This window comes from Crinia signifera, chromosome 3, assembly GCF_055691185.1.
Source record: "Crinia signifera chromosome 3, ASM5569118v1, whole genome shotgun sequence".
Classification (NCBI taxonomy): Eukaryota; Metazoa; Chordata; class Amphibia; order Anura; family Myobatrachidae; genus Crinia; species Crinia signifera.
This window is the reverse complement of record NC_139219.1, coordinates 195516028-195529357: the sequence shown is the minus strand read 5'-3', so window position 1 is coordinate 195529357 and position 13330 is coordinate 195516028. Positions and strand designations below refer to the sequence as shown.

General features: G+C 41.7%; 1 protein-coding gene and 1 long non-coding RNA gene across 4 annotated transcripts in view; one reads left to right on the top strand and one right to left on the bottom strand.

Annotated features, from left to right (window-relative positions):
* LOC146064095 (uncharacterized) overlaps positions 1 to 7537 on the top strand; it is a 157713-nt gene extending 150176 nt beyond the window's left edge. The window contains exon 3 of the long non-coding RNA XR_014471747.1: positions 5605 to 7537. This is a non-coding gene — a long non-coding RNA (uncharacterized LOC146064095). The remainder of the gene's footprint in view (positions 1 to 5604) is intronic.
* Positions 1 to 13330, bottom strand: part of FILIP1 (filamin A interacting protein 1) — a 132980-nt gene that overhangs the window by 57714 nt on the left and 61936 nt on the right. For all 3 annotated transcript variants that reach the window (XM_083177185.1, XM_083177187.1, XM_083177186.1), the window contains exon 2: positions 5930 to 6208. In XM_083177185.1, the coding sequence (XP_083033311.1) occupies positions 5930 to 6202 (273 nt within the window). In that variant the 5' untranslated portion in view covers positions 6203 to 6208. The remainder of the gene's footprint in view (positions 1 to 5929; positions 6209 to 13330) is intronic.

Sequence of the window (13330 nt, the reverse complement as noted above, 5' to 3'; positions counted from 1 at the left end):
CGCCAGCTCCCCCGCCCAGCTCGCCCGCTCCCCTGCCCACCCAGCTCGCCCGCTTCCCACTGTCTGCCGCTATTTTCAATTCAAGTCTCCCGCTGGACCGATAGCCAATAGGCGCTTGTGGTCCAGCAGCCAATCAGAAGTAGCATTGGTGGTTGCTGGACTGCGAGCGCCTATTGGCTTGTGGTCCAGCGGGAGACTTGAACTGAAAATAGCGACGGACAGCCGGGCACAGCAGGAATCGGGCGAGCTGGATGGGGTGCGGGGGAGCTGGATAGGGGAGCAGGCTGCAGCAGAATTCTTCCCCCTTGACAACAAGCTATTTTAGTCCCCTTTGGCAACAAGCCATTTCAGTCCCCCTTGGCAACAAGCAATTTCAGTCCCCCTTGGCAATGAGCAATTTCAATCCCCTTGGCAACAAGCTATTTTAGTCCCCCTTGGCAACGAGCAATTTCAGTCCCCCTTGGCAACGAGCAATTTCAATCCCCCTTGGCATCGAGCATGAAGTCCCTTGGCTTCAAGCATGAAGCCTCTGGCATCAAGCATGAAGTTCCTAGAAATGAGCATGTGGCACTTACTGTATGTGTCAAATGTGTAATGGACATTATGGTTTGTTATATAGTATGTAATGGGCATCATGTGTGGCCTTATGTATAATTGGCACTACAGCATGTGGCTTTATGTGTAATGGGTATAACAAAGTTCGCTAAAATGTGCAATGGGCATTACAGTGTGTGGTATAATGTTAGGCCTTGCTCTGGGCACTGTGGCACCTAACTATACCACTGCATGTAACTGGCACTAAATATGTGCATGGACATGATATGTAACTGGCACTACTAGAGTCATTTGTAACTGGCACTACTGGGGACATGATATGTAACTGGCACTAAATATGTGCAAAGACAGCTTAACATTCAAATTCAGTGCCTGAGATAGTACACAAACTTTGTTTCATGTTTTCAAACCTTGTTTCATGCCCAAATAAAATATATATTTATGTGAATTTCATGTGTTTGATTTGTTTATACAACATACATGCAAGTTATCTCATTGAAATACAAAAATATTGCAAAATATGGAATAATCCATTATTCAAAATAAACAGCACTGCAGGCTCCCTCCTCAGCATCACTGTGGTTTTTACTGTACCTGTTGGATCAGATAGAGTGTGTGTCCTCACAGCCATTAAGGAAGTCCTAGGACGAGGGGAGGAGTGATGCTGGATGTGACCAGTGGCAGAAATGGTGAGGTGTTGACGGTGGCTTGAGGAAAGTGCTCGGCAGGACTAGGTTTGGTGCAGGGTTCTCATGACCTGCTCATCTCTTCATGTTCCAGTTATGCAAGGACTGCCACGGTGTACTGCATGGTCCACAGCATGCTGATGATCTTTGCCGCAAGAGAATTATTTCACAAGTGGGAATGTTTGTGGCCCCCTTGTGATACCAGGCATAGTGCAGTAGTACCAGATGTAGCTCCTTTATGAAGGCCCATGGGTTCGGAGGAGCTGTAGTCCATGCAGACAGGACAGAACCCCGTAGCAGCTGAATCCCCTGCATCTACTGTAGTTACACCACTGCTTCTGGTCCCAAGCATTGTGGATTAGGGATACTCAACCTGTAATTACTGAATACATTGTTTATGCTCTCCCCCCCCTGTGCCAGCTGAGCAGTATATACTATATCCTACTTAAGAAAATAACTTCTACTATCCTACTCTTTGAATCTCAAGTGGCTCTCCCTGACTCCCAGAATCCTCCTTTGACACCCGCTGTGTGCTCACTTTACCAGTGGCATCTCTATGGGTTGACATGTTTTTTCTAATATATTAAGAATAATTTTTTAGTGTGCTGAGGAAACCTTCTTTCATACAGATGAATTCCTTTGTTTTGTTACCGTATCCTGGGCTACATCACATCCACAGGTCACCCATTCAAAGTGAATATATAGATGTTGCATTCTGCATACCGTGAGACGTATGCATCGCAACAACACCACAAAAGGACACATCTGTATTTAGGATATTTTGCTTTGCATTTTAGGAGTGTCTGATAACACTGGAGTTTGAATTGGATTTGGACATTGGCCTATGCTCTAACCTCAAATTAAACCAGGTCTCAATGCCAAAATTAATAAAGAGACACCAGTAATACTGAATTATTGTTTTCAGTGCAATCAATAAAACTTAAACAAATAATATACCATTTATAAATATGGATCACACTACAAAAAAAAAACAAAGTATCCAATACATATAAAAACAAAGAATTAATCAGATGCATTGCATTGTGTGTAATGTGTGTATTCTGGTCTGCATAATGTTACTGTTAATCTCCTATCAAGTGTTCCCCATCCCTTTCTATCGTTCTGTACCCCTTCCCTGTTAAAAAATATCAATAATAAACTATTAATGGGAAAACAAAGAAAAAAAGGGGAGGGGCAATATGACATGTTTCTATGAGAATCACATCATATTGGCTCATATGGATTCGCTGCATTCCTCGCAAGACAATTGGACGTAGTGACACGTGTTGCTGGACCCAGCCCCAGGTCCAATCAGTTGCATGTCTCCTCTGGGCTTCTCCCACAGGAGAGATTGAAAACATAGGAAAGTATGCTATACAGAAATCCTAAATCCTAAAGGCAATACTTCACATTCAGGTACGGTCAGGCAATACTTCACATTCAGGTACTGTTTCAACTAATACAGTGCATGTATATCTGACTTCTTCACCATGCCAATACTGGAGCACAATAATTACTAATAAGCACTGACTTTGTGTGGATTTTACTAATGACAGGCTGGACTTGATATACTATGTAGCTACTAGGGTGACCAACTCATCCCTTTAATCCGGGACACATATTAATTACACAGGTTCTGTGGCTGGGTTTCACCTGGTTTTAAACTGCCACACCTCGACTCCATTTCACCTGGTTTTAAACTGCCACAGAACCTGTGTAATTAATATGTGTCCCGGATTAAAGGGATGAGTTGGTCACCCTAGTAGCTACTGAACAGCATGTGGAACGATTTACACAGTGAGTATATTTTTGGTCACTTTCCATTTTACCTTTGTACATATTATTTTCCTGTATTGATTGTTTTGCCCACGGTAACCTAGTTAGTGATCCCAAGATGGCCGCCTGAACTCTGTTTTATGTTCGTAGATTCTATATTTCATGTAAATCTTAATCTCTGTATTAAATTGATATCTGTAAAGTGCCTTGAGCCCTCTCAGATTACACAAATGAAACAGAAGATATTATTTTATTATATTAACATTTCACATAAAAAGACTCCTCTCTTTGAAGCCAATGGCTTTCCTAGGTACTAAGGAGATACAATAAATCTTTGTGATAATTAAGCTCAATTATTAGGAAGTGTATATGTCTCAGAGTTTTTTGCTTAATAGTTTTGATGTATAATTAATGTGAGCTAATGTGCACATTAGAGAAATAATGAATCACTTTACTGTATGTTTTTAAGTACAGACATAGGAATATGGGATAATACAGTACAAAAGGCCTGCATGCCGGGATTAGAGAATGGCCGAATATTGGACACACAGGCCCAAGATTTGCACATTGACTGGACAATGAATTACATTATATGGGCCAGATTCTCTAATTCAATAGTGATAAAATGGAGAGTGATAAACAGCCAGCCAATCATCTCCTACCTGCCATGTCACAGACTGTGTTTGAAAAATGTCAGACAGGAGCTGATTGGCTGGCTGTTTATCACTCTCCATTTTATCACCTTTGAAGCTTAGAGAATCTGGCCCTATATATTTTACAGCCAGTAGTGGACAGGCCCCTCGTTTATGTATTTGTCACCCATAGCTGAAGTAAAGGGTGCTTGGCTATGGGTGAAGAAACATGAATGAAGGGCCTGTATCCATAGCTGGGAGTCCAGTCCTGGGGCCAGATAAAAAGTATAAATTGTCATAAACAAAGTTCACGTTTCCCCTGAAGCGATGTAGAGGTTAATTAGTGCAGCCAGCCAGTGCTGCGGACAGCAGAGGTCTCACCAGACATGCTGGGAGATAGAGAAGGGGAAGCGGGGGTCCTGTCTATTCTGTCAGACCCGAACCACACATTTTGTAATGGTAGCTCTGACCTGAACAGGTGCAAAAATATAGGACTACTGATGAGTGTAAGATGTCTATCAAGCCTCCAACACCTCTCACATGAGATTAGAGCCACAGGATTTGGAGTGTACTTCAACAGCTGGTATAAATAGTACATTTTTGCAACGAAATAAGTAGGGACTCATGCCTTTTCTGTTTGCAACATTGTGTGAGTTAGTAACTTGATTTAAAGCACTGCACAACCTGTCTTCTTTAAGGCATAAAGTTTTATTCCCTTCTTTCGCATGTATTAGTTGAAGGTCACTGATCTGCTCTCTGTTGGCATCAGGTTCTGTACTTGAGAAAGATTATTAAGTGGTAGTATCTCTTACTCTGCGCTAACAGCTAATATGACCTCAGTGAGTAATCTTCTCCACTTATTTACAAGTCAATTAAAACAGCAAATAAGCACAAGATGTTTTTCTGCTACGGGAACAAAATGGTATTTTCATTCTCAATAATATTAACAGTGACAGTAAGTGAAAAATGGGTATTTGTGTATTATCACGGCACCGACCTTTTAATACCTCGACCTTTTCATACCCGTACTCCGACCTTTTCATACCCCCACTATCCACGTCGGTGTGGAGTTGATTTTATATAGTGTGGCAAGCGCAGCGAGCCACCGAGCCACCAATACATGTAACGTAATCCGCGTCCGCTCTCCAATATATAAAATCAACTCCACGCAGACGTGGATAGTAGAGGTATGAAAAGGTCGGAGGTTGCGTTCCGTCGCCGCTCGCCACGCTTCAGGGTGGCGTGGATAGTGGGGGGGGGGGGGGTGCCTAAAACCTCATTGTATGTCATATAATGATATCATTGTATAGGTAATGTAATGGCATCGTACAACCTATATATGCGGGAGGTGCGATGCGATCCCCCGTGGCTAAGAGAGCAGTGAATAAATGACATAGGAAAATCGGAACGCATCGCATCGCATCGCAAGGCCGTTACAATGGCCCATGTGATGCGATTTTCCTACGGTGCCGTACGTAAGCAACTTGGGCGCCGTGATAATACACAAGTACTGAAAAATGTTATTTAAATATTTATCCTTAGAACTATCCTAAAATTATTTACATTATCACTGCATGAAGCCATTTTTTGTGATTATTATCAGTTATTGTCAATAATTCGAATGGCACCAGGGTGTTCTACAGCGTCATACAACAAGAACAATGCAGAATAGACTAAGATGTGAAAACAAAGAGTAGAGCTGGCAATGTATAGTATTGCAGGACAATCTTGAAGTACTGGCATACCTGGATATATTAGCACTCTGTGTATCACTCCCTCTGTTCTCTGCTCTCTCTAGCACCGTAACTACTGTACCAGTACCCCACCACCACCCCACCACCACCACCCCACCAATCCCTCAACAAACATAGGGCTTTTCTTTGTTCCATTTCTTATTTGCTTTCTGTTGCCTCTTCTTCATTGTCAAAGACGTGACTGCTTTACATTCTCCACAGATAACAAAGAACCAGGAACAGTAAGCAAGGCGCCAAGGAGTTTATCTATTAAGAACTGAAAAGAGTGGACAAGTGGACCAATGGAAAAGTTGCCCTTAACAACTACTCAAGTTTGAGTTCATATTTATCAGGTCTACTCTATTCATCAACCTCTAACTGTCTTTCCTCAAGTAAAGCCTTTAACATAGCAGTTAATGGCTAATTGGTTATTACTTTATCTCCTCACTTTATCACTCTCCAAGAATCCGTACATCTAATCCTTTGTGTGCAATGTGTACAATAAGCTAAATGTAAAATAAAAATACAGCTTGGTTATTTCACATACCTGCAATTCTCCTTCCATAACGCTCAACAGCTTCACAAGATCCTCTTTGGAGGGTTCCTGTAGTTTCCTGTTTCGTCTGTCACAACCACCAGTAGATTTCATGTGTTTCTTCACAGTTCCAGAGACCGGCTCATCTCCATCCTTATTTTTCTGAGTTTTGTTCTTGTTTTTGCCATCACCACTGAGGTTCTCGTCTTCCAGCGCATTCCCATTGTTACAGTTGGAGAGTCGCCCAATCGCTGAGCTTTCTCCACCTTGGTTTCGAGATCTCATTCCCACCTACCGATCAGAGAAAAAGTAGTTAAAGCAGGTTTATATTACAGTCACACCAGAAGTATAAAGTAACTCGATTACAATTCACTACATTATCGTACAATCTGTGACATAAACATGTACTGTTATCCCCATCATGGTCTGAAATATCACCAAGCCTCAAGTCTAACATATTCTGTTGCAAATAATGTATAGGCAAAAAGTCATGCTTCATTTAACCCTTTGAGTGCAAACATCCATGTGAGAGATGGGCAAAATATCGGCTGAAAATGCCAGCGGCACTCACATTTGTTATATAAATTCAAATAAAAAATATGTAAAAAAAAAGTTATATTTCCTATATAAGGTAACATTACCGGTCATTATGATGAATAAAAATGTTTGCTTAGCAATTTTCATGCCTGTTTTGACAAATTCACATGGCACGCAAAGGGTTAAGATAATTAACATCATTGGTATTGTTGTGTGTCCCACAGCACTCAATGGACATCATTTCCAGTGTCAATGAAACACAGCAACACATACAGTATATTCATTTACTGACAGCAACTAAGCTCGTCCCCATTAGTAGTGTAATGGAAAAAGCACACATTCCCCCATGTTTCCTGCAGGGAAGTCATTTGCTTAGTTTAGCTGTATCATCAGCACAGAATAAACTGGCTGACAACTAAGTTGTTGTGAATAACTTACATGGTGAAAGGGCCTATATGTAATTAGAAAAGTGCATAGCATTTCCATTTTAGGAATCAGAGATTTGCCTTTGCTCAGTGCTAGAACATCAAATAGCAAAGCCGAGCAATTCATGAGCCGCACTGATTTATTTTAATAAAACAATAGCAGGGTTTTCTGAAATCATGTGGCCTGTGGGAAGTAACAACAGCACCATGGTATAGGAAAGTTACATTCATTAGATAAACCGTGAGATTTTGTAACCATATACAGTATACATAACACTCTGCAAACCAGAAATAACTATTTGCAGATGGACGCCAAAAGAAGAGAGTATTTGGAATGATATCACATAATACTGTAATTGCTACATAATATGTTTAAAACGTTGCAATCTGCTCCCTCAAGAAAGTGTATGACTGGGAACTGGAATTCCCTTTAAAACTTATCTTACACAGTTACTTCTGATATGATTAGCCATGTAATATTGGTGGAAATGTTTCATTCTGTATAGCACAATTTTTCATGTGAGTGAATGCAATGTCATGAATAAATCCATAGTACATGTAATCGGGACTATGTAGCAAACGGACCCGGACTGCACTCCGGACCGCCGGACAGGACATCAAAATCTGCAGTCCGGAGCTTGTAAGCTTGTAGGGTCCGGTCCGGGGGGTGTCCTCTCCGGGGGGTGTCTTGTCCGGGGGGGGGGGGGGATGTCCCTGTGATAGCTATCACCAGGGACATGGGGGAGGGGAGATTACAGCCTCCCCGGGTCGTCCGTACCGTCCGGATTTTGCTACATGCACGGACCATACAGGGAGGCTTTATTCTACCCCTCCTCCTCTACCTGGTGACAGGCAGCCCCCCGGACAGGACTCCCCTGGACAGGACACACCCCGGACCGGAGGCTACAAGCTAGTTTGATGTCCGGTCCGGCGGTCCGGGGGTTTTGTCCTGGTCCGGTTTTCACCCATACCCCATGTAATCTTAACTGACATTTACTGTGACTATATCTGTACAACTTAAATGACTGTTGCCAGAAGTTGATATGTGCGTTGTTTCTTACTGTTTGCTCTGTTCTCTAAAGCTCCATACACACTACATGACCGCGGCCGATATAGTTAACCATATCTGCTGTGGGTGGGCAAAATTGCCCGTACACACTGAACGGTATTGGCCACCGATACCGTTCAGGTTCAGTGAGGCCATCGGGGTCCGCTGAACATGCAGGTCGTTAGGCTATTGCCAAATTGACCTGCATGTTCAGTAGATATCACTCATCGTTAATGACACGTGGAAGGGCGCACCGTTAACGATATTGAGTGTCCACACTAGACATTATTGTGAACAATTTCGCTCAGAAGTCCCTTTCTGACCAAAATTGTTAACAATATTGCCTAGTGTATATGGGGCTTTTCAGTTTAGACTATGTAGTTATATTATTAAAGTGTGATCTCTCTATACCAAAATAGTTGAGAGTCATATTCATTTATATCTACACACTTGGAACCACGCACACTTTCCAGGGATAAAAATACAACAAAATATGTTTGCAAACAACAGGTGCCCAAGAACAACAAGTAGCACATTAACCTTATAAAACTAAAATGAGTTGGTGCAATGGAAAGAGGAAAGCAGATTGTGCCCAATGGAAAAACTGGTATATTTCACAGAGTATGGGCCAGATTCTCTAATCTTCAAAAGTGATAAAATGGAGAGTGATAAACAGCCAGCCAATCAGCTCCTACCTGCCATGTCACAGACTGTATTTGACAAATGTCAGACAGGAGCTGATTGGCTGGCTGTTTATCACTCTCCATTTGATCACTTTTGAAGCTTAGAGAATCTGGCCCTATATGAGAAACAATGATTTCTGTCACTGTGCTTTATATAGATGATAGAAAAAGTCATTTTTTCAACACATTGTATTGTAATTTCAAATGTAATTTGATGTTCTAAAAATAAAAATAGACTGTGCAGACACAATCTATTTTTATTACAGAGTAGATCATTAACGAGCATGGCCCTCGCTCCACCCCGGGCATCACCCGTCACCCGCTGGCATTGACAAGTGTGTATGCGTATATAGACTGCTATGGGGATCGCATGATGTGTATGCCCCTAAGACTCCAGTTGAGTGGCACTGAATCATCCACAGGTCAAAGTCACATTAGGAAAACCTCTTAGTATTAGAAACATAGAATCTGATGACAGATAAGAACCTCTTGACCCATCTGGTCACACACTTATTGTAACACATGGCTTCCAGTACACCAGCCAACATGTCTCTCTGTCCTGTGACTGCTGGAATAGATTGCAGTATGCTGGAATTCCTTCCATTAATCATACAGTATGGCAGATTTTACCCATTGGTTAAACCCAGAAAATCACAATATAAATACAGCGGATATGCTAATGTCCCTAATTTGACAAGGCTGGAACATAAATGTGATGTGATACAATGTAACCTTCCTTTGTTTACTAAATCTTTCCACTATAAGTGTGACAATTAATAGGCAGATGGGGGAAATTTACTAAAGGAAATTTGTAAAAAAAATAGGTTTATTTGTATCCAGAAATACACTTATTTTTGACATTTACTATCCCGAAAATACGTCAATTCGTATTCGTATTGATGTGCTATCAATACGAATACGAATTGCCGTATTTTCGGGATAGTAAATGTCAAAAATAAGTGTATTTCTGGATACAAATACACCTATTTTTTTTTACAAATTTCCTTTAGTAAATTTCCCCCAGAGTGTCTAGGTCAATCTCAAATAGATGACAGACACAAGGTCAACACAATAAAAAAATTGACATGGAAATGACCGACATATCAAACAAGGTTGACATGGAATTTTATGATTTATGGAGTCAATTTGTAGATTTGATAACATGAACCCCAAATTCGTGTACAACATCCCCTTTCATGGCTCCCTTTACATACCGTGTTTCCCCGATAATAAAACACTGTCTTATTTTTATTTTTTTAGGAACAAAAAACACCATAGGGTTTATTTTCAGGGTAGGGCTTATTTTAATTAACATTGACAGTCCTGCTTTTATCAACATCATGTGCCTCAGTCCTGTTTTTACCGTATCCACATCATGCCCCTCAGCCCTGCCCCTTATCTTATACTTTCGGCACAACTACCGCTTTCCTTTCATTTTCTTTCTGAGTTTTTCCGCTGCTGTCACTCCACTCCCGCCTCTGTACCATACAGACGCCGCTCAGTCTTGGATGGTGCGCAGTGACATCACATGCGCAATGCCTCCCTGGAACTGCTGATGCCAGCAGAGGCTTCAACGGCACCAGGGCTGCTACAGCAGCAGCATCCATTTCATGTGGGGGGAGGGGGGCAGGGGCGGAGCTGGAAGCATTGTAGCTTTTTTTCGGGTTAGGTCTTATCGGGGAAACACGGTAGTGTTGCCATGCTGACTGTCGGCAGACATTGTTGACCAATAATACGGATCCAATCCAGCATGATTTTAATTCTCTAAGAATTAGTGCCACAACTTGTTTTCCCATTACAGACGGTCTTTTGTTTAGATGCTGTAATATTTTTCTGTACATACAGTTTGATGATTATGCCTGCTGTAGATGTATCATTGTTAGAAAGTCAGCTGGGAGGAGATTGTGTGTATGATACAATGGGTAGATCTAGAGCTGGAAGACATGTTTGTATTGAGGGAGTAGCAGATAGTTGTAGAACTTGTCTTCCAATTAAAATAAACTTGAAGTAAAGTGATGTGCAATCGAGCATTGCCAACTTCTCTAAATACATTTCCAAGGACGCTTTCAGGGAAACTACTAAATGTCCTATAATGTACTGCAAGTAAGTGAATTGCTTGCCTACATATCTCAGTGCTGTATGTATGTTGCCCTGTGTATGAACACGTAGTTCTATGTATTTTTTGTAGCAGATTCTAAACCAGGCCTATTCAAAAATGTGGTCCAAGAGGCCCATGTGCACCGAACATAGGGGGTTATTCAGATTTCATCGCTGTTGTGCAGATTTGCAAGCCTATCAATTATTGAACAACTGCACCTGCATACAGATAGTAGTATGCATGGGCGAGCCCAAACAACAATCACTGGATTACTGTTTTTGCAATTCCCTCACAACTTGACCGTCAGGATGCAGGTATTTGGGGGTAGTAACTTGCCATTTTCTGAGAGTATCAAAAAAAACAAAAAACACAGGCATGCCACCAATCAGCCCGTGTCTGTCACATAGTTGTGGAAGGGTCAGATATCTGCACACTTGTACATACTGGGAAAATCAGCTGGCCACATGGTTGGCAATAAATCATAAGTATTAAAATTGGATTCCTATTTTAAACATCTATGCAATTTTTGTACTTTTATATAGTTAAGGAGACATTGGGGATTATAGTGTATGTGTTCTACATTCCTACATCTCTACATGGCATTGGCCTCCCTTCCTCCACTAATAATAGGCCATTTAACATTTGCAGCACAAACCCTGGCCACTGTCCACAATATTTTACCATATTTCACTCAGTGCATATATTGCAGTACTGCGGAGGTAAGCCAGATTTTGTATGGCTGGGAGGCAATGTCACTTTTGTGCTGGAGCGAGGATTTGGGACAGGCATATCATGTGATCTCCAGGACCGCCGAGGGGGGGGAGGAGCGGGTACTAATTACTGGGGTCCTGGCTTGCTGGAGGAGCCGGTGAACCCTGGTTCGACCCCCCCCCCCTTTCCCCTCCATCCTTCCCGGGCAACAGCAGCACACATCTCTGCAGCATGTGGTGTGCTGACAGCAGGCTCAGCATGAGTGTCTCACTGACAGCATGAGAGCTTTTGCTGAGCCTGCTGTCAGCACAGCACATGCTGTAGGTGTGTGCTGCTGCTGCTGAGGGGGGCAATAACACCGCCCCCCCCCCAAACATTCCTAATCGCTGGAGGTGGCCACGCCTCCTGTGTTTAGGCCACACACCCAAAATTTTACCAGGGCCTGGCATACCTATCGGCAGTCCTAGTGATCTCCAGTGCACTGTGAGACATATAGTGACCTAAGGGTGAATTATGGTTTAAAGTGAATTTAGGGCACCATAGCAAAATGTGGATTGTAATTATGGGGCACTGCATGGCATTAAATTAAAGCCCAAATATCCATCCCATCAAATCTCACTAAGTGGCCCACTCAAAATAATAGTTGAATGTTCTTGGCTTAAACTCTGACACAATTATTACATTTTCTAAAGTGGCCTTATATATATTTTTTGTAGTAACCACAAAGTTTCTGTATTTGCCTCTTATGTTCTAAAACAGGCATTGGCTTAACTAAATTGGGTGCAAGGTGTGCCATTGCTATTGGGCCCAGTGGCTTAGGGCACCTGGACTTTGCCTGCTAAGCAATTTGATCTGGCCCATTGCCCAGAATTAATTGTGTGACATTATATTCACAGTGAGAGATGTGTGTTATGGATGTTATTATGGTAAGGGGGCAATGTAATGTGGAAAGATCTGATCTGAAGATCGGACAATATGAACTGTAGCACTGTAACATCTCATAATTTTAACTGGAGGGCATTCGAATGTGGTGTACTAATGGTGCACTGTAATGTAGCATTTGACCTGGAGGACACTGTAATGTTGAATAATATGAACTGGAGGGCACTGTAAGGTGTCATAATCTGATTTGCTCATTGTAATGTGGAGGACAATCCTAATATTGAGGCTTTATATGAAATAGGGCACTGTAAATTGCATACTTTGAACTGGGGGACACTCTAACGGGGCTCAGTACGAACAATGGGCACTTTAATGTGACCTTATATGAACTGAAGGCACACTGCCATAGTGTAAATTAGGGATACTGTGTTGCATACTGTGTACTGGTAGGCTTAACGTGTGACATTATAGAAACTAGGAAACTACAATGATTGAGAAAAGAAACTACTGCTCTACTATGGGTCTCTTAAGTATGTTGCTGTGGGGCACATAAAGTTCTGCTTATGCCCCTGATGTCAGTTTCTAGATATAAATTGTATTGGTTAATACCCCGTCGAAATCTACAAAGTTGTAACACTGAGGAATTCTGGAACAGTCACCATATGAATGGTGTGTTTGAGATCAACCCAGATGGGCTTTGGAAGGAAAACACTACAGTAAATGAAGCCTGTAGCTTTACTAGCTATAGAAAGCGATGCAGCTATCAGTGTATTACTGTGAGTGGAGGACATTAATACTTGAGAAACTGCTGCAATAATCATAAATATTTTTCTGATAAAGGGAGAGATGTACTAAGCCTTGAAAAGTAAGAAAACAGAAAGTTATAAACCATCAGTCAACCAGCCCCTAACTGTCTGGGGCTGGTTGAAGATTATCAGAAACAAAAATAAGCCCCTGACAGATACTGTATAACTTCATCATGCTAAGTGTTTTAAAGAAAGATTATTTAAGATTTGTAGTTTTAGTTTA